Genomic DNA, 19628 nt, shown 5'->3' on the forward strand with positions numbered 1-19628 from the left:
TTTTAAAAGTAGTTACAAAGGTAAATGCTTTAAAAATATAATTCCATTTAATTCAAAATTCTTTTAAAAAGACATTAAACAAGAGCGTGTCTGTAGTACACAGATGCCTCTCTCGCACTATCATTTTCTATGTTTAGTGGACCATGAAATTTGGGTAAAAATTCCAATAAGGCATTTAAATAAGAAAGATCATAACATAAGGAACATGTATATTAAGTTTCAAGTTGATTGGTCTTCAACTTCATCAAAACTACCTTGACCAAAAACTTTGATCTGAAACTTGCACTATCATTTTTTATGTGAAGTGAACTGTGAAAATGGGTTCAAAACTCTAATTTGGCATTAAAATTAGAAAGATCATATCAGAGGGAACATGTGTTCTTAGTTTCAAGTTGATTGGATTTCAACTATATAAAAAACTACCTTGACCAAAAACTTTAACCTGAAGCGGGACAGACGGACGAACGGAAAAAAGGACAGACAAACAGACTGACAGACCAAATAACATAATGCCCCTCTACTAAAATGGGTGGGGCATAAAATTCACCTTTTGTCAAGTTCCATTCAACAGATTTGAGTGTGGCTTTCTCCAAAGGATCACCGACTAGCTCATCATCCAGGACCAGCAGACTATGACAGGTAGCCATTACATGAATTGTTTCTAACGGTGCTTCACTGGCAGGTATTAGCTCTGTTCCACTGTAAATATATAACAATATCTATCCTGTTATAAGCTCACACATACACGATTTCAATCTGATACACAAGTTTTGTTCCACTATTTTCTATATTATGGAAGTACATAGATTTTCATATAATTATGTCAAATCTATGTGGAATTACCCAATTTGTTGTGGATGCATTATTTTTTTCTGGATTTCGCATGTATAGTTTAACCAAGTATTTAAATATTCAATGCAATTCATATAATCTATATGTGTGTATGCAAATTTTGTCGAAACCATGAAATCAAAAATCCATGAAAATATACTTTATCCTCAAACATTCATCCCTACTTCAGTTTAGTTCTATTTAGGTCTACGGAAAAAAATTTGTGCGTTATAATTTTCTTTCGACAAATCAAAACTTGTGTTTAAAATTGTTTCAAATTAAAATATCTCTGAATAGCCAGCATGTTGATAAAATAAATATTAAAAATCTTTATGTATTTTAGCTGCAATAAAACAACAGCAGGTTAACTAAACACAAAAAAAACAAGGATACTACAAGTATTTATTCAAGGTTGAGTAGGGGCCTTGGTGGCCTAAGTAGTTACTACTGCAATCACTAGCCAGTCAACACTGAGTTTGAGAGTTCGAACCCTGCACTTGCAGGTGCACACAACTCTAAACTTAATTGACTAGGATTGTCAGTTTTCCTATCGTAGATTATGGTTTTCTATGGGCCCACAGGCTTCCTCCACCAATAAAAGTTTGTTGCCATGAAAATAGTCTTAATGGGGTGCTAAAAATTGGAATCAAAGATATGTATTGTCACCCTTGTATTGCTATAAATATAGTCGCATTAGGTAAGTGTATTGTAGACCTACTTGATTCCAGCAACACCTTCAACAACTAAATTATCAGCTGTCAGTGTTCCTGTTTTGTCAAAGCAACATATATCAACTTTTCCTGCAAATGGTATCCTAAAAGGCTCTGTACAGAATACATCTGAAAAACAGTATATAAAATCATATACTACGAAGTCAGAATGAAGTCAACAATGACTTGAAATTAGAAGGATAGTCTACAATTTATTTCATTATATGAATGCAGGATATCCATTTTTATTATAATATTAAATATAGAAATATGAAGGCACCTTTTTAATAAGCAAATCACCTAGAATTCCTATTAAACTTCTGAAACAAAAATAAAACAGGCTCTTTAAAGAATCATTAGTTGTTTATAAATAAAAAACATAAAATTTTATGTCTTTTTCACTATTGTACCTGTATCTATATACAAAACACCACAATAAAAACAGAGACCTCTGCTGATTGGTGTGTATTTGTTGAATGTTGATATACCGTGTCATATTTGAAAAAGACATCTTTTAACAGACGTTCTCCTGTTGCATAGTGCTCAAAAAAGCCAGTGCAACCGAAACATATCAATATCATCACAATTGTCTGATACAAAAAATTGTAATTGATTGTATTACACATAAAATGTATTTGTATTTAATACTAAGTATATGATACATATACATGTACTTACATAACTTTGTTAATGCCAGCAAACTTGTATTGACAGCTAATGACAACTCTATTGGTAATTCAGGGGGGACAACTGATGTCAGAATTAATGTGCATTCTAAAAATAACTTGTAGCGATTTCTCTTTGGATCCTCTGAACCTGTAAAAACAAGAAATTACATTTGACATGTATGATAAGACTTCCCTTTAATCAGTAATGGTCTTAATAAAATCAAAATTTACAGTAGATGACATCAAATGTGTTAAACTGATGATAATTGTGATACAAACTTAAAATTTTGACTGTAGATTAGCTTATAAAACAAGCAGAAAACTATCTTGTCATCATAAATACTGCATAATTACAGTCATGCAAGTTACAAAATATCATTATTTTTTTTTGGCTTCTCTTACTCTCTCAGCTGATTTTGATTTCATATATCTCTGCAGAGTTCGCAAAAAGTGGCGGTCCTCAGGATTTTACCACCAAAATTTTAAATAGGACTGACACACTATTAGTATTTTTCAATAGAATTAGTAGTGAGGACCAGCAGATTTTCTTCAAGGACCACCAAGGAAAAAATGATTTCTCGAACTCTGTCTCTGTATCATATACTTTTAGTTTTGTTTTTCATCATAATCAAGTTATCAAGATATATATTTCTATTTTACCTTTGATCCACACATAAGATGCAGCAGAGATCGCAAAAATTAGCAGAAACAGAATAAATGCAAAAGTCTCTAAACTGTTAGCTGTTACTCGTTTCACACCAAACAAAATAGTTCTGAGTAGTCTCCCCTGAGATGTGCTAAAACTGTGACGAATAACGTAGGCAATACAGCCGTTATCACTTGCTACAAGATAAGTAAAAAAAAAATACACATGATAACATTTACATAGTGCATGATTTATAATTGCCAACTATTTGAAGTAAAATTGAGAATGGAAATGGGGAATGTGTCAAAGAGACAACAACCCGATCATAGAAAAAACAACGGCAGAAGGTCACCAACAGGTCTTCAATGTAGCGAGAAATTCTTGCACCAGGAGGCGTCCTTCAGCTGGCCCCTAAACAAATATATACTAGTTCAGTGATAATGAACGCCATACTAAGTACATGTTCTCTGTTTATATAACATTTAATGGCTTACAAGTTAAACAAATCAATATTTGGCTAAATAAAAGGCATTTGAAGACATATTCTATTATGCCATGAACATACTTTTAAGTTTGAGATTCATAAAAACAATAAAGCTCCGGTTTTGCCTTTGATGTATATTTACCTTTAAGACCTGCCCCTGTTTTACTTGGTGGTGTATGCTGTACAACTTTAGTGCCACCATACAGTACATGAAGTTTTCCATCAAGTTCCATATCTAATATATGGTCCCTGTCTATATGTTCTACTGATTCCTGAAATAAATAAAATGCAGATTACTGATACAAGATTTGCATATGTATTATTATCTATTTTAAAATAAATAATTTAATTTTGAATGTAACACGTTTTCTGATTGGCTGTGAGAATTTTTTTATCAGCCCATAGACATAATAATTTTTTTTGACTGTGACGTTATCAATGTTTTTTCATGATTTACTCTTTGAATATGGAAATATGGAATCAAGAATTAAATTATAAGGATTGATAGTAATATTTTTTTCTGTCTATTAGAAATAACATAAAAAATGTGGTGCACACTGTTAAATAACCTGCCACACGTGTTATTCAGTGTGCACCACATTTTTTATGTTATTTCTTCATAGAAAGAAAAAACATTACTTTCATTCCTTAAATAATAGTGCATCCTGGTTGATAAAAACTAATGGCACTTTCTAAAATCATTTACCAATCAAAGTAAAAATGTAATTTGAAACAAAGTTAGTGTCATACTTTTTTCATATTTACTATTAAGTCAAACCAAATTAGTTGACTTTTATGACCCTTGTGAACTTTTCTGTCAAATAACAACTTATATGTACATTAGCAATGATTTGAGTGGAAAGATGATAAACTTAAACCAAATTAACAGTTCATAAATTGCATCATAGATATTTTATGTGAGGGTGGTAAAGGGTTATTTTTGTGCAGCGTTTTCTGCCTTTTTATTTCACGTGTTTTCATGTTTTGGTGTTTTATTTCTCTTTTTCTCATGTTTGGTTCAATGTGCTTGCTTCATTTTTCCCCTTATTTATTTTCCGTGTTTCGTGTCGGTGCTCTTAATTTCTCGTTCTAGCCTTTTCCTTCATTTGATTAAAAAGTAAATTGGACTATTACTCAAAGTCAGCGAGTTATAGTACCTTTTGAAACTTGTGTAATATAATAGAAATTGATGTATATTGTTACCATTCTACTTTCTATTGTATAGGTATGCTATACATGTAATATAGTCCATCATAATAAAAAAAATCAAATCAGATGCAAGTAGCAGACACTTAAAGGTGACCACAAGGTCTTTATGTCCATTATTAATGTCTACATGATCTCAAAGAACAGCTGAGTAATAACTGCTGGTACTTTTTTTCTTAATATTTACAGTTTTATTTCTCATGCTTTGTTTTTCCTGATTTTTATTTTTCAGGCTACGTTTTTGCGATTTTTATTTCACTTGTTTCCGTGTTCAGTACCCCCCTTTACCACCCTCTTATGTTTTGTTTTATAACTAAACATTGACTTAATATGCTCATAAATATCTTACAAAAGACCTTAGACCAAGGGTCCGGAAACGGTCATATTTGCCAGTCATGTCCTAAACTGAAACTATAATGTCCTAAACTTTTAATTGGGATTTAGGTCAAATTTTATTTTTCAACCATAATATAAATTTCGGTCATTTCGTTGAGATCGACTTTCAAAACCGCCATTTTGAACATATTTTTGTTTTGTTATGGACTTCCTGTAATTAAACTGCCACTTCAATATAATGTTATAATCCTGAGGGTCCTCCTAATAACTATATTAATGCCTCGGGGAGCTATTGGCTAATGATTGCTAATCTCTTTACCTGTGTTTTTAATTCACACCTGGCAATTAATCACAAGCCCCAAACTATTATTATAAAGAAATAAAAATTCCATACCAACTGGCTTCATTATTTAATTACTCAACAGGTCAGACAATTGTCAATTATGATTTAAAATTAAATTAAAACTTGGTTTAGTTTACGTAGAAAAAAATATTTTGTTACTTCTAACACACATGCTTTGTTTACTATGTAATACGCATGCTTGAAATTCTCTTCCGCAGATTTAGACATTTGATTGTAAATTTAAAATAATTTCATCCTAAATAAAGCTAGTGCAACTATTTTAATTAATATTCTTACATTATTAAAGGTAAAATATTAAAAAGCCGATGATTTCCTGTGATTTGGATAAACAAAACTAATCCCGGAAATGAGTCCGGAATTGTTCGTTTTAGTATTGTTGCAGAATATCCGGTTTGAATTTTGACTTCAGAATCAAAGGAAACGTAAGCGATAACTGAGAATATTATCGTTTTGAGCCATTAAAATCATTTTATTTTAAACTGTTGCCTTCCCTTAATTGCTCTTAAACGATTTTTGGAAAATGGTAGGACAAATCAGGAAGTAAATGCAATGCAACAGTGAATCAAGTTTGTTGATGCTACGAGTATGACGATCGAGTATGAGCATACTCATAATGAGTCTCATGCAGTAATGTGATTTTGACAAACATTTTTTGAAAAGGGGCATCAACTTTAAAGTTGAATGAAAATGACCGAAATTAGGTGAAAAAATTTCCGGATCCTTGCCTTAGACACTATATTGAGTCACTTAAATGCCAGTGCAGCTAAATCATCATTATATATAACTAAATACAGTTATGTTCAATAGTGTGTCTAATCTGTTTATCTATTACTGAAGAATGTTTTTGACTATCATAAATGTAATGCTTTAAAAAAAGTTTTAAAGCTGTGATTTTCTTTAACTGCTGTTGCAAAGAAATTATTCTTCTTATAAATGTACCTTCATTACAGGCACTGATTCTCCAGTCAACATGGCTTCATCTACTATACATGGTCCTCGTAGCAACAGCATGTCACATGGTATCACATGATCATCTTGTGAACGACCTTTAGATCAAAACAAAAAGAAAAAAACATTGTGTATTCAATTCTACAGATAGACACATATGTGCTTTAATAAATACATAAAATAAAACAAGAATGTGTCTATGGGACACAGTTGCTGCCCCGGCTTGAAATAGCTTTATAAAGGGATATAACTCAAGAAAAGAAAATGTAAAGCAACCAAAACTTGATCTGTGATTTGTGGTAATCAGTATTGTGTATAAGTCTCATAACATTTGTTTGAGGCAAACTAAGAGTTGATTCCCTAAGTACATTTAAGTTTAATCAACAATTTTCTTTATATGAACATGCCTGTACCAGCTAAGACAGTTGTGTAATCCATTTGTTTGATGTGTTTGAGCTTTTGATTTGGCCATTTGCTCATGGACTCCTCTTTTAGAATCTTCCTTAGAGTTCCGTATTTTTGTTATTTTACTTTTTACCCATGTTAATTCATACCTATTGACACTATATCTCCAGGCAATAACTCATCACTCAGAATAGGTCTCCATTTTCTGTTTCTATACACCTGTAATGATACATGAAACAAAGCTGATTAAAGGGATGATGAAGTATACACCTTCACATGCTACCTCTAGAATTTATTTTTAAAATTTAATTAATTTCTAATCAATTCAATAAAAAATGTAAATCAATGAAAATTTTTTTTATGTAAAAGCAAAGATGGTTAACCCGCCACATTCTGAAATGTGCAATTTAAAAGTCAGGAGCCTATATATAATTCAACAGTTGTCATCTGTAGTTATATAACAAATTTGTTTTTCTTACTATAGGTCTTATCAACCATAATTCATTATGGAATGACTGTAATATTTGATATATTTTCAAAAATGTGGTGCACATTGAATATAAACTTGTGTAGCATTTTTTTTTATGTTATTTTGAATAAACACACAAAGTATTACTGCACACCAGTCATTCTTTGTAATTTTTTTAATTCTAAATTATTTCTAAAGGAGTAAATTATGAAAATATGTTCACAATAACACAACAAAATTATGTGTATGAGCTGATAGACAAAAATCTTTCAGCCAATCAGAAGATGCTTATCATCCAAAATTTAATAATTTTCAGTTGTTACCTGTAAAAGATAGGGTTTACTGCCCATCTTCCTGATCTCTGACATGTTTCTTAATTGTTGTTGAACAAGAGTGGCTTCAAATGCAATCAGCATGAACAGGGTAAACACACTGTAGTACCAATACTCATCTAAACACCATAGACCAACACAGAAAACTTGGAACACAAAAAAGGGGGCTGTAGCTCTCTCCTTAAACAGTTCCATGAACTTAGGCAGGTCCATTTCCATTCTGTAAACATACAATAGGTATTAAACTAGAAGGTAGACTTTTCAAAAACACTAAAGTCTAGAAAAATATTTAATCATTTGATCAATTTCAGATATACAAGATTAATTAAAACTTCAAAGCCCTCAGAAATATATCTTTGATCTCAATTATAAACATGATAAACTAAATCTATTTGTTGCCATTTTAATGAATGCATTGTATAAACTCTAGCTGAACATCCCTGTTGAAGAAGTTCTTTGGTTCTCCTAATTTCAAATGAACAGCTCCATGCTCAGCTAGCTAGAGTACAGAATGATGTAAGCAAGAGCCATTATTCTTACAAAAGTATGTTAGACAAGAAAAATACATATTCAATCTTTGAATCATCGTTTACATAAATATGGAGCATGTCATGCATGTGAAGCAAATACCCTCATTTGAAACAAAAAGTGAGAAGTTCTTTTTATAAATCTCCTACACTCAAGACCATTTTTCCATTAAACATGTTAAAGAAGTTGGTCTGACAACTTGAAGAAATTCAATCTGTATTTCAATCATCCTTATAAAATATCATATCGAATAATGTCTATGTGCACTACAAAATAGTGAGGAAAAAACCCTGGTACATTTAAGATTTATCATGTTGATAGGCACAATAAAGATTAATGAAAGAATCAAATTCCAGGTAGCAAATGTTTGAAATCAATTTTGTGATCAATTGAGTTCATAATGAAACAAACATGCAATTGAATAACTGAGAATTTGATAATTTTTGTTGATACATATTTTCATTGATTGAGAGAATATTGCACTTTTGTTGATATGTCATGTATGTAATTTCTATGTTTTGTCAAAATCTTCAAACAAGCCTACAGTACATATGGTACATGTACCAAATCATGATTTCGAAAATTATGTCGTAAATTCTGTGAAATTTGGTACAAGTACCTTACGATTAAAACTAATCCGAAGCGCTCTTAAAAAAATCGATGATTTAAACAAAATAAATAACACTAACTTATTTTGACCATAAAACTTTTCTGCTTGTTTAATTTCCTCCTCTTCAAGGTATCCTTTAGAGTCCATGTAGTATCCAATAGACTTATCATCAGGGAAGGGTATTGATAGAAACTGCTTCTTCTCCTCTCGGTCATAAATATATCGCGTTTTCTGGAAGTTGAACCAGAGTTCATGTGGTGTGGTAGTCTGATAATAAAAAAAGACATTATAATCATGTTAATATATAAAATTTGTTAGGGTTCCGCGGAACCCAGTGTCTCGCCTACTTTTGCTGTAAATTCCAGGCTCAACAAAAGCGAGGGAAAAAATCAATAAAAATATTCTGCTTGATACTATCTTTTGATTGTAAGAAGAATCGGTCCAAGTTTGGTAAAAATCCAGAATAGTTTATGAATCTAATAAATATTTTAAAAACTTTAACTGCAGACTGGATGTAATGTTAACTGGAAGAAAAACTAAGTCCATTTATAAGTAAAATACAGATACACAGGTACAAAATATAAACAAAATTTCTTTCTAGATACTAGCTTTTGATCATAAACAAGCTTCTGTCCAACTTTGGTACAAATCAAAAATAGTATACCCACAGAGTTAATATTGCAGGCAGAAAATCTAAGTCTATTTAAAGTAGAATACGGAAAAAATGGATTTATCGTTTTACAAAATTTACTTCTGAATACTATCTTATGATCATAAACAAGCTTCTGTCCAAGTTTGGTACAATCCAAGAATAGTTTAAGAAAGTTATTAAAATTTTAAAAACTTTAACCACAGAGTGAATGTAATGTTTTCCTGCAGAAAAACTAAGTCCATTTATAAGTAAAATACGGAAAAAAATGGAATTTTATTTTCACAAAATTTACTTCTGGATACTATCTTATGATCATAAACAAGCTTCTGTCCAAGTTTGGTACAAATCCAGTATGGTTTAAGAAAGTTATTAAAATTTCAAAAACTTTAACCACAGAGTGAATATTTGTGGACGCCGCCGCCGACGACGACGGAATGTAGGATCGCTTAGTCTCGCTTTTTCGACTAAAGTCGAAGGCTCGACAATAACACTACAGTTCTACTTTTCAATGCATTTGATATAAAAATTAACCTTTCTTGGGCATGTTGGGCATCAAGATGATAATGAATTATGTGAAGCAACTGGTTTGGGATGCATATAAATGGTCCCATGTACGTTAGAAAAGTATCATTGTAATATTAATGCTCAAAATGCAAACTAAATTTGATTTTTTTTAGAACAATTCAAAAACGATTAAATTAATACAGGTTCATTTTAAAATCTAATCATGCAGTATTTCCACCTGCCAAAAATAAAATGGTGGCTCCCTTGGCGTCCTTCTGCAATTCATGAGTCGACACGTTTGCATGCGAAAAATAGAATATTTTACCAGTCATCAGTGTTTAGCAATAATAAATGCACCCATTAATCATTTGGGAATTTCTGAATTCAAAGTAGCAAAGATCTTTGTGTGATGTATTGTGTTCTAGTGTGATTTTTCGTTTATAAATCAACAAATGGAAATGTTTAACGACCTTGACTGGCTATACAGCCCTTGCACGGTGGGTGTTTATAAATTTTGGATAGCCAGGCCTATATATACACCTGTACACAGAAACATGAATGTATATATATATATATATATATATAACAAGTCAAAAAGGGTACAACATCACCATAAAATAACTATAAAATATACAAATATTAGATATTTCGGATAACAGATATCCTTCTTCAATAATAGCACGATGTCAAATGACATGTCATTTGACATCGTGCTATTATTAAAGAAAGATTTCTGTTATCCGAAATATCTAATATTTGTATATTTTATAGTTATTTTATGGTGATGTTGTACCCTTTTTGACTTGTTATATATTATATTTTGTAGTGTACAGAATCATATTACATGATCCATCGCCTTGTAAGATTGATCGTTGACTATTTATTCAGTCATTTAATATATATATATATATATATATATATTGGTAGGCTTCTAATGGACTTTAACTGTAAGTAATTATAATAAGTGATCAGTAGACTTACTGTTTCTTTGTGCAATTTAACAAATTCTGTTGAGCCATTATTGGTTGTGGGTACAACTTTTAGCCATGAAGCATCATCAGGGTGTTTAACCTGAAAAATAAATATTACTATCTATAAATATGGACAATATTTCCTATCTGATTTGTGACTCTATTCCTTAATCATTGTAAATCAATCAAATGTGTGACTTTTTTTCCAACCAATTTTGTGTCTTTTTTGTCCTGGGATCTTTTTTTCCAGTGACTTTTGAATTCATTGTTTTTTAATAGAAAAATTACATGTCATTACCAACCTCCAACTGACTTTTGACATACCCTTATTTTGTAATCAGGTGTATCCAAATTCAAATTGCATGCATGCATGCTTAAATTCACATCCGTAACAATCAATTGACTAACACCATACATTTATCATATGATAATGATGCAGTCTGTACGGTTAGCCACTAGTTCGATGCCCCAGACTAGTAATATTTCATTTGGATTAGTTATTTTTTGCAAATTTTTATTGGCCCAATAAGAAAAATGTTGAATATTGGTCTTCGGAATAGTTGTTGAAAAAGTTTTTGGTGCAGACTGATGATGATCAGTCAGGGGACTTACTTAAATGAGTGATTTTTAAAATCACCTATTCAAGTAACATTGAGTCATGTGAGTCCACACAAAAAAACTTAAAGAATCAGTTCATTATGTAAAGCCTGTAGTATACATGTAGCATTTGTCCACCTTATAAAGAATTTACAGCTAAATGATTGCATCAAAGGCATAAATTTGAAAGAAGAAAAAATTTAATTTTTTCCACTTTTACTAATACATGTAATAATTAAACACTCCTATACATTTACATGTTTTCCAATAAGTCCCCTGACTGATGATGAACATGTCAAATAACATGAATAAATTGAATTAATTTTCCAAATACTTTTAAATTTGACAATATTCCTTACTTTCTATTTATTTATTAGAAATGGATCCCTATTACATTTTTAATTGTTAATTTTCAAAAGATTACTTTTTCCTGTTTTGTGGACATCACATTTCACCATTTTCATGTATTAAAATGATGTAGACATGGTAGAAAAGTGGATATTTGCCTGTCCATAATGGATGTGCAGCTTCTCCGCTTCTTGAGCCTACTGATGACATTGAATATATAACCAGATGATCTGCAGGGTGAAACTTTAAACGACGGCAGGGGTCAAAACCCTGTAGTATGGACACAACATTCAAGCTGGATACAGCTCTGAATTTGGATTGTGATTAAATAGTTGACACAGCATAGGTTTCTGACACAGAATAAATGTGGTCTAATGAACTTAATTTTTTTTTTAGCTTTGAGCAATTCACTATGGTGTTGAATATTTATTCTCTAAAAAAACAAAATTTTCTTATAAATTTCTAAAATCTGAAATGAGAAAAATTGACCCCCCTCAATTTTTTTTATCACCTCCCCCTAATTTAAAAAATGATCTCAATTCAAATTTCTATGGAGTTTGCAACAATAACTACTCATTTAACCCTTTCCTCCATAATGACGCCTTTTGACGCCACCCCCTTTACTCCATAATGACGCCTTTTGACGCCTGTGTAGTACCTCAGTTGAAACACTGCGACTACAAAGTGTCTGCAGTTGACTTAATAAAGTTTGTATCCAATATGAAAAGGAATATCATAGGAATATCTGACTTAAATTTATTTGATGAAATAGTTGTTTTTCACAATGCTTTAATACTTCAAATCAGAAGTTCAGCATTTTATCAAACAAATCCTATGCGAATCAAGTATGCCTAAAAAAAATTCAATGGAGGAAAGGGTTAAACACATGTACATCATAACATATTAAATGTCATACAGTCATCGTTAAAATAAATATTAATCAATAGTAACTTCTATAAAAATAAATGGTGAATTGTCCAAAGGGAAACAGATGGTGCTCCTGCTATCATATAACGTTATAAAGGGACATAACTCACGAACTGTAAAAGTGAAGCTGCCAAAATTTGAACTTAAACTGAGTTAAGAGTTAATTAGCATTAAACATTTTTAAATACACATTTTATTAAATTTAGTTGAGACAAACTTAAGTTAAGAGAACAGAAACTAAAAAATTCTGCAACTTTTCCATTTGTAAAGAGGCATAACCCTAGAATGGTAATCAAAGTGCTTGTAATCACTGAATGGTAAAGACTGCTTTAATTTATCAGTTGGTAGTAAACATGGTAAAGAGAATATTGCATTGTATATTGTATATATATAGCATTGATTTAAGTTTGATTCAACTACTATATATATATTCTGGACAAAGAAAGATAACTCCAATTTTCAAATAAGATTTCATAAAACATTGGTTTAAGGTGATTCAACAACCATTCTGGACAAAGAAAGATAACTCCAATTTATTGTCTTGAAACTACAAAAATGCTGATTTTTGGCCATTTACTCCTAGACTTTTTTCCCCATAACCCACAAAATATAACCCAACCTTCTACTTATGGTATTAGGCCACAAACAAAAATATTTAGGTTTGTCCAAACCCTACCCAAAGGTTGAGACAGTGGGTAGTTAGGTAGGCATTTTCTTTCTTTTTTTCTTCAAAAAATGAAAATGAAGTATTGAGTGTTTATCAGTCTTCATGCCTATTTGATTAAAAAAAACTTCTTCAAATCAGGACAATAAAAGAATTTGAGTAGGCAGCTTTTTTCTGGGTAGGTACATGTACATGTAGGGTTTGGACAAACACACCTATTCTTTTTTATGGCCTTAAACATTGTGGCACAATTTTCAGAACAATTGAAATACTTACACACAACTTTTTGTAATGACACTAGATACATGCTTGTTTTTGGGCCCCTTTGGTCCCCTAATTTCTAAACCTTAACAATCATAACCCCAAAATCAATCCCAATCTTCCTTTTGTGGTTATACATGTACATGTTATAAGCATTGTGTTAAAATTTATTGATTTCTATTTAATTATACTAAAGTTATTATCTGAAAACCATCAGTCTTCAGCCAACGGTGGTGATGACGACGCTGACAATGTGATACCAATATATGACCGCAAAAGTTCGTATAAATTAAGCCTCAATTTGTTCATTTTTCTCTCCAGTTTAAACTACATTAGCACTTCAACACTTGCCACCCTTAATTTTCTCATATTTGAACAGTTTTCACAGTGATAGTTCAACTATGACATCTGTCATAATCTGAGCACTGATGTCCCACCTCAAGCTTGTCGAGCATAACAGTTGTTGGACGTCAGAGTAAACTCATACTTGTGTGCAATGTGCAACATATGGCATGCCTTTTACATCTGTTTCATGCTTTTTAGTTTATCAACGTGTATGAGTGCTAAGATCTAAGGGGTACTTTTACCTTTGAACATGTAAGACTACATCTGACATCAACGGACCAAACACAAAAAAGTGACACCAAAATTTGCAACAAGCCGATGATTGCAAGGACGATCAAACCGGCTTCAAAATAACTCTCAAGACCGTATATAAATATCCAAGAATACAGCCATATAGCATAAAGAATAACAAATGGTCCTATATAGCCATGTAAAAACAACGGACGAATATTGTGACAAGAAATGCTCTGTATTTCGTCGTTTATGGCCGTGGACATTTTGCAAAAAAACTTCTTCAGGGTAAAATGTTAACTTTCATTTCTTCTTATTTTCCCTTTGTATAAATCACTTTGCTGACCAGAGAAATTAATTCGAAAGCCACAATGTCAATAAAAAAAGCCCCTTCAAACGTTCACAAAATTGACTAACTGATTCCAAATTTGTATTTACTACTGTTTGATATCTTTCATACGTACGTAGTTGTAACAGATAAAAGACACAGAACCAGTAGATGTACGTGACATTTCCTAGTATCCAGAGGTGACGCAATATCAGCCTATAATCAGGTGAGAAAGATCAAATTCTTTTTTATAAGGATATTAGAGATTTGTATTTCATCTTCAGATGTAAATCATCTTCTACTCTCATTTTAAAAGATATTTCTTAATTGTAATCAATTTATTGAACTGATATTCGCAGTGTCAGAGTGAAGACTGTCTTTGTGTCCATTAATCAGATCACACACTGACTGCACAAGCATGGTTATTAAATGTGCTCATTTTAGGTTTTAAAAAATGTACATTCTATCAAAATAATTTATATTCTTTTTTTTCGAAATATATTTATTGATTTTTTTGTAACAGAAGACTTTCCGATTTCAGTTGTATGAACGATCATGAACTGTTCCTTAACTGATTGGTTCACCTGGGGTCATTAGTAGCCCAAATAATTATAAACTTATTTAATTTTTGGCTAGAACTATGGTCAAAGGAGTGAGAGAGAAAAAAACATGTCAAAGGCCATTGTGACATTGAAACATTTGCTTTGTTGCCTCATTTTTTTCTTGGAAAATGCATCCTTAAATCATTGTAAAGTAAATTAGTAATTACATGATCTTCCATGGCCAGCTGGAGGGCTTTTCCCCCAGCAAACTATAACTTTCTAAAGTCACCATGGTCACAAAGAAAATATCTGATGTCACAATGTCCCATGACATATCCCCCAAAAACACTTACTTACATCCTGGCATTTCATTTTATAAGTAAAAAAAATCAAAACACAAACAAAAAATTACATTTTTTTGTTCCCCTGACTGACATTTCAGATGTTAAAATTTGTTCTGATTGCATTCATGATCATAAATTTTCTGTTTTTTTCTTGTTTTTTTTCTCATTGGCAAAGAGCATATGAATACCACTTTGATAAAAACATTATATTCATCACTGATTTGATTTCAGTTACAATGTTTTGTCAATAGCAGAAATATGACGTTCATCAACACCCTCAGCCATTGGCCTCGCTAAATATCACATCTCTGGGGTTGATAAATCATTGTATCAACCTCATCAAAAGTCAATTATTGTATAATGTTGAAATATATATGTTTGGTAAAATGTGACAAACAGCATGAACAGTCATGACAGTGTACATGTATGTGTACAAATGTACATGTGTGTGAGAGTGCTTACAATTGAAGTAAGTGAATATGTACTAATAGACAATACTTGTGCAGCTTTCATAACTTTAAAACTGTTATTCTTTTTTCAGGTTGTTGAAGAAATCGTCTATTAAAAATAGTTGCCTAAAGACACAAGAAAAGTTCGATTTTTTTATATTTTACTATACAACAATCATTGTGACAATGTGCAGTATACATTTTGTTCATTATTCTAAATTGCCAAAATTGACTATTAGTTTCTCAAGGAAATTCTCTGTTGTCAGCACAGTTGTTAGTTGAAATTCAAAAACAACATAAAAAACATACCAGTAGTTTCAAAAACTATTATACCTGGATAAAGACAGGAAGAAAATGCCATCCAAAATGGATCAAAATACACCGCCTAGAGCAGATTTTAACAACAGTGGTACAAGTCTAGATGGGAAAGACAAGTTTAAGATTAACTTTCCTCCACAGTTTGGAACACCCCTTGGAAATACCCAGGCAATAAAGAGTGAAAACATCACAGAGCAAAGCAAGAGAATACCTTGGAGCACCATCCCATTCTTAACTGTTATGAAACCAATACAGTTTCCAAAAGATGAATTTAAAGGGGAGATAACATCTAACGTTCAGAAAGCAATGGGAGCTAGTCCATCGCAGTGGACAAACATGACAACTAAAACAAAAACTAAAGTCAAAAGGAAAGAGCTAAATATGTTCTCACCATCTTCATGGTGAAAACAATCAACATTCGAAACAGCATGTACAGTTTGTTAATTTGATTTTTAAAGTCTACCTCATAAATGTCATTTTTGAATTATTCTGTTTTAAAAACAGTTTTCATGGTTTTTGGGTTATCATATGTATATGAGTGTGTGAATGTACAAGTGTTCATAACTTTTTTTTTAAAGCTTTCAGATACATGGATTCTACATTGTAGTGCATTTTATTTTGTATCCAATTTTCTTTTTGAGTTTAGAGTTTTTATTTTACTGTAAGGAGGAAAAGTTAAATTTGTTCAAATGTATAAGGCAGCACCAACATGACCAATTGGATTAAAATGATGAATTGACTTTTGTAATTTATTTTCCTAATTTTTAAGAAACTTTGAATTCATTCATTTCGATCATAATATATCGTGATCTTGCTTTTAGATATCATGGATATGATCAGAAGAAAATTGTTGCAAGAAATTCAAATCGTCTACGAATCAATTATTTTATCAAATTTGTGCTTCAAATATAATATTAACATGAGTAAGGAATAAGAATGGAGAAATTGTACTACATCATATGCATTACAAATCTTATTCCTTGTATGTAAACTCTCTACTTTTAGTATCCAAATTGTGTTAATATGTCAAACAAATTTTCAGAGAGCTTATTTATTTGTGCATGTTAGGTTGTTATCAATTTTTTTTCAATTGCTTCTTTTTAAGCATGAAATTTTGATGTACATGTATAGTGGACATCTTTGATAGTACAATGTATACCCATTTTTGCCTATTAAATAAAAAAATGGAATTTTTTTATTAATTTATTTTAAAAATAAATGTTTGATCCATGAATTTATTTTAAAAATAAATGTTTGATCCATGAATTTATTTTCAAAACAAAACACTGGTAATATGAATGTCCGTCATTGTCAGTATAAATGAGTTTAAATTTTGTCTTCCCTATTTCATTATGCCTAATTTGCTTACTCTTTGAAATTTTTCTCATTTATGTAGGTGTTATAATGCCCCTGCAATAGCTGAAGGAGCACCCTTGTCCATCTGTATATGGTTGTCCATTGTCAAAAAGAACCTCTCAAAATTGATTTCAGAAACCTGTACACAAATCTCATGATTACCATAGAACACAGATTAAGTTTATATTACAATGTACATGTATAGGTGGCATCACTTTTACAGTTACTGAACTAGTTGCAGAATTCTCTACATTAGTTTGCTTAAACCAAATGTTATCATGGTTATCAAACTTATACACAATTCTAATATTAAAACAAAATACAGGTCTAGTTCACATTTGGGTTGCTCCACTTTGACTGCTTGAGTTATCTCCCTTTTTAATGTTCTATGCAAGAGGGGCTATCATCTGTGTCCTATGGACTCATTCTCTTTTTTTTGTAACATACATATAATTTGTAATAACATCTACATGTATCATCTATTGGACATGTTGGAGGTAAAAAAATTTCAATGTATGTAAATCATTTGTAAATGGTAAATTTTAAAATTATGAAAATTTTATCAGTTTTTAAGTGTGCATGGTATAATGATATTTCTTTAATATGTTGTTCATACATGCATGTGTATACATGATGAATGAGCTAGCTGGCATTGTTGGAAATTTAGTCATCTATTTAAATTTTCATGTAAGTACTATGGTCAAACCATTTTTGCATCCATAAAGCATTTGTTATGATCATGATGATATACATAATATATATTCACTGTTTGTCCACGTTGTATACAATGACATGATAAATGTATATCAAATATACATTCATTTGTGTAACATGGTGTAGTCTTTGACGGAAATTTAAAATTCTACTCGTGATACAATAATGAAAAATTCTAACATGTCTAAATCTATTCTGCTCTTGATCTGAAGATACATGTACATTCATAATATTGATCTGATCTGTGCATCTGTCCATCCAATATATGGTTAACATTTTGGTTAACAGTAGTTTCTGGTTACTTCAAATTTAAGCGTAAATTTGAACACACATATTCATTACGAAGTAATTGTTTGGTAAATAAATGCCAAATTAAGGTTTCTATCCATTTATGGTATGCAAGTTTCAAAAATAACATAATTAGATTTATGCTGTATTACTTACAGATTTTATAAGATGAGACCCAGCAGTATTCATGGTATTGTTTCTACTTCTGTACTGTTTAATATTGTGATCAGCATGTGTAAATATTTTAACTTATTATGAAACAGAAAATTATTGAAATCATAGAGCTTGTTTACACAATATTTGTGTGGTCTTATTCTGTGTTTTGTTGTTTAAAAAAAGGAACATGTATGTGATTCCTGTTATAAGTTCTTTAACATACTAATTATTTTTATAGTAACAGTAGACAGGGAAGGAATACCATGAATAATGGGTACCTCCTCTAGTTTCCAACCTTGGTCCTTTTAAAGATTGCACACATGTGTATGTGTTACACCTACTTCTACTGAAATTCCAATTTCAGCTCGCCTTACTGCACATACTTACATGTAAATTGTGAGTCAACTCATATTGGAAGTTGCATTGTATATCCCTGTAATGATGAAGTTTTGCATTTTTATACGACCGCAAATTTTGAAAAAAATTTCGTCGTATATTGCTATCACGTTGGCGTCGTCGTCTGCGGTGTCGTAGTCGTTGTCGTCGTCCGAATACTTTTAGTTTTCGCACTCTAACTTTAGTAAAAGTGAATATAAATCTAAAAAAATTTATCACAAGGTTTATGACCACAAAAGGAAGGTTGGTAATGATTTTGGGAGTTTTGGTCCCAACATTTTAGGAATTAGGGGCCAAAAAGGGCCCAAATAAGCATTTTCTTGGTTTTCGCACTATAACTTAAGCTTAAGTTAATAGAAATCTATGAAATTTTGACACAAGGTTTATGACCACAAAAGAAAGGTTGGGATTGATTTTGGGAGTTTTGGTTTCAATAGTGTAGGAATTAGGGGCCAAAAAAGGGCCCAAATAAGCATTATTCTTGGTTTTCGCACAATAACTTTAGTTTAAGTAAATAGAAAATAATGAAATTTAAACACAATGTTTATGACCACAAAAGGAAGGTTGGTATTGATTTTGGGAGTTAAGGTCCCAACAGTTTAGGAATTAGGGGCCAAAAAGGGACCCAAATAAGCATTTTTCTTGGTTTTCGCACCATAACTATAGTATAAGTAAATAGAAATCTATGAAATTTAAATAC

The 19628-nt window shown here is 31.2% G+C and overlaps 2 protein-coding genes across 3 annotated transcripts in view; one reads left to right on the plus strand and one right to left on the minus strand.

The window, feature by feature from the left end:
* The window catches only part of LOC134708567 (endoplasmic reticulum transmembrane helix translocase-like), a 34806-nt gene extending 20415 nt beyond the window's left edge, over positions 1-14391 (minus strand). For both annotated transcript variants that reach the window (XM_063569213.1, XM_063569212.1), the window contains exons 1-11: positions 14049-14391; positions 10675-10764; positions 8617-8804; positions 7391-7619; positions 6748-6817; positions 6185-6291; positions 3482-3611; positions 2870-3052; positions 2220-2357; positions 1550-1670; positions 548-699 (exon numbers count right to left, since the gene is read on the minus strand). In XM_063569213.1, coding sequence (XP_063425283.1) covers positions 548-699; positions 1550-1670; positions 2220-2357; positions 2870-3052; positions 3482-3611; positions 6185-6291; positions 6748-6817; positions 7391-7619; positions 8617-8804; positions 10675-10764; positions 14049-14303 — 1663 coding nt within the window. In that variant the 5' untranslated portion in view covers positions 14304-14391. The remainder of the gene's footprint in view (positions 1-547; positions 700-1549; positions 1671-2219; positions 2358-2869; positions 3053-3481; positions 3612-6184; positions 6292-6747; positions 6818-7390; positions 7620-8616; positions 8805-10674; positions 10765-14048) is intronic.
* A 67-nt stretch (positions 14392-14458) lies between these two features.
* Positions 14459-16709, plus strand: LOC134708568 (uncharacterized). The gene is made up of 2 exons (XM_063569214.1): positions 14459-14591; positions 15793-16709. The coding sequence occupies exon 2, from the start codon at positions 16055-16057 to the stop codon at positions 16421-16423; it is 369 nt and encodes a 122-aa protein (XP_063425284.1). The 5' UTR covers positions 14459-14591; positions 15793-16054; the 3' UTR covers positions 16424-16709.
* Positions 16710-19628: the final 2919 nt, after the last annotated feature.

Source organism: Mytilus trossulus, chromosome 2, assembly GCF_036588685.1.
Source record: "Mytilus trossulus isolate FHL-02 chromosome 2, PNRI_Mtr1.1.1.hap1, whole genome shotgun sequence".
Classification (NCBI taxonomy): Eukaryota; Metazoa; Mollusca; class Bivalvia; order Mytilida; family Mytilidae; genus Mytilus; species Mytilus trossulus.

Bases quoted from the DNA above. Each gene is read 5' to 3' on its own strand.
- LOC134708568 (XM_063569214.1), top strand. From the start codon at position 16,055: ATGCCATCCAAAATGGATCAAAATACACCGCCTAGAGCAGATTTTAAC.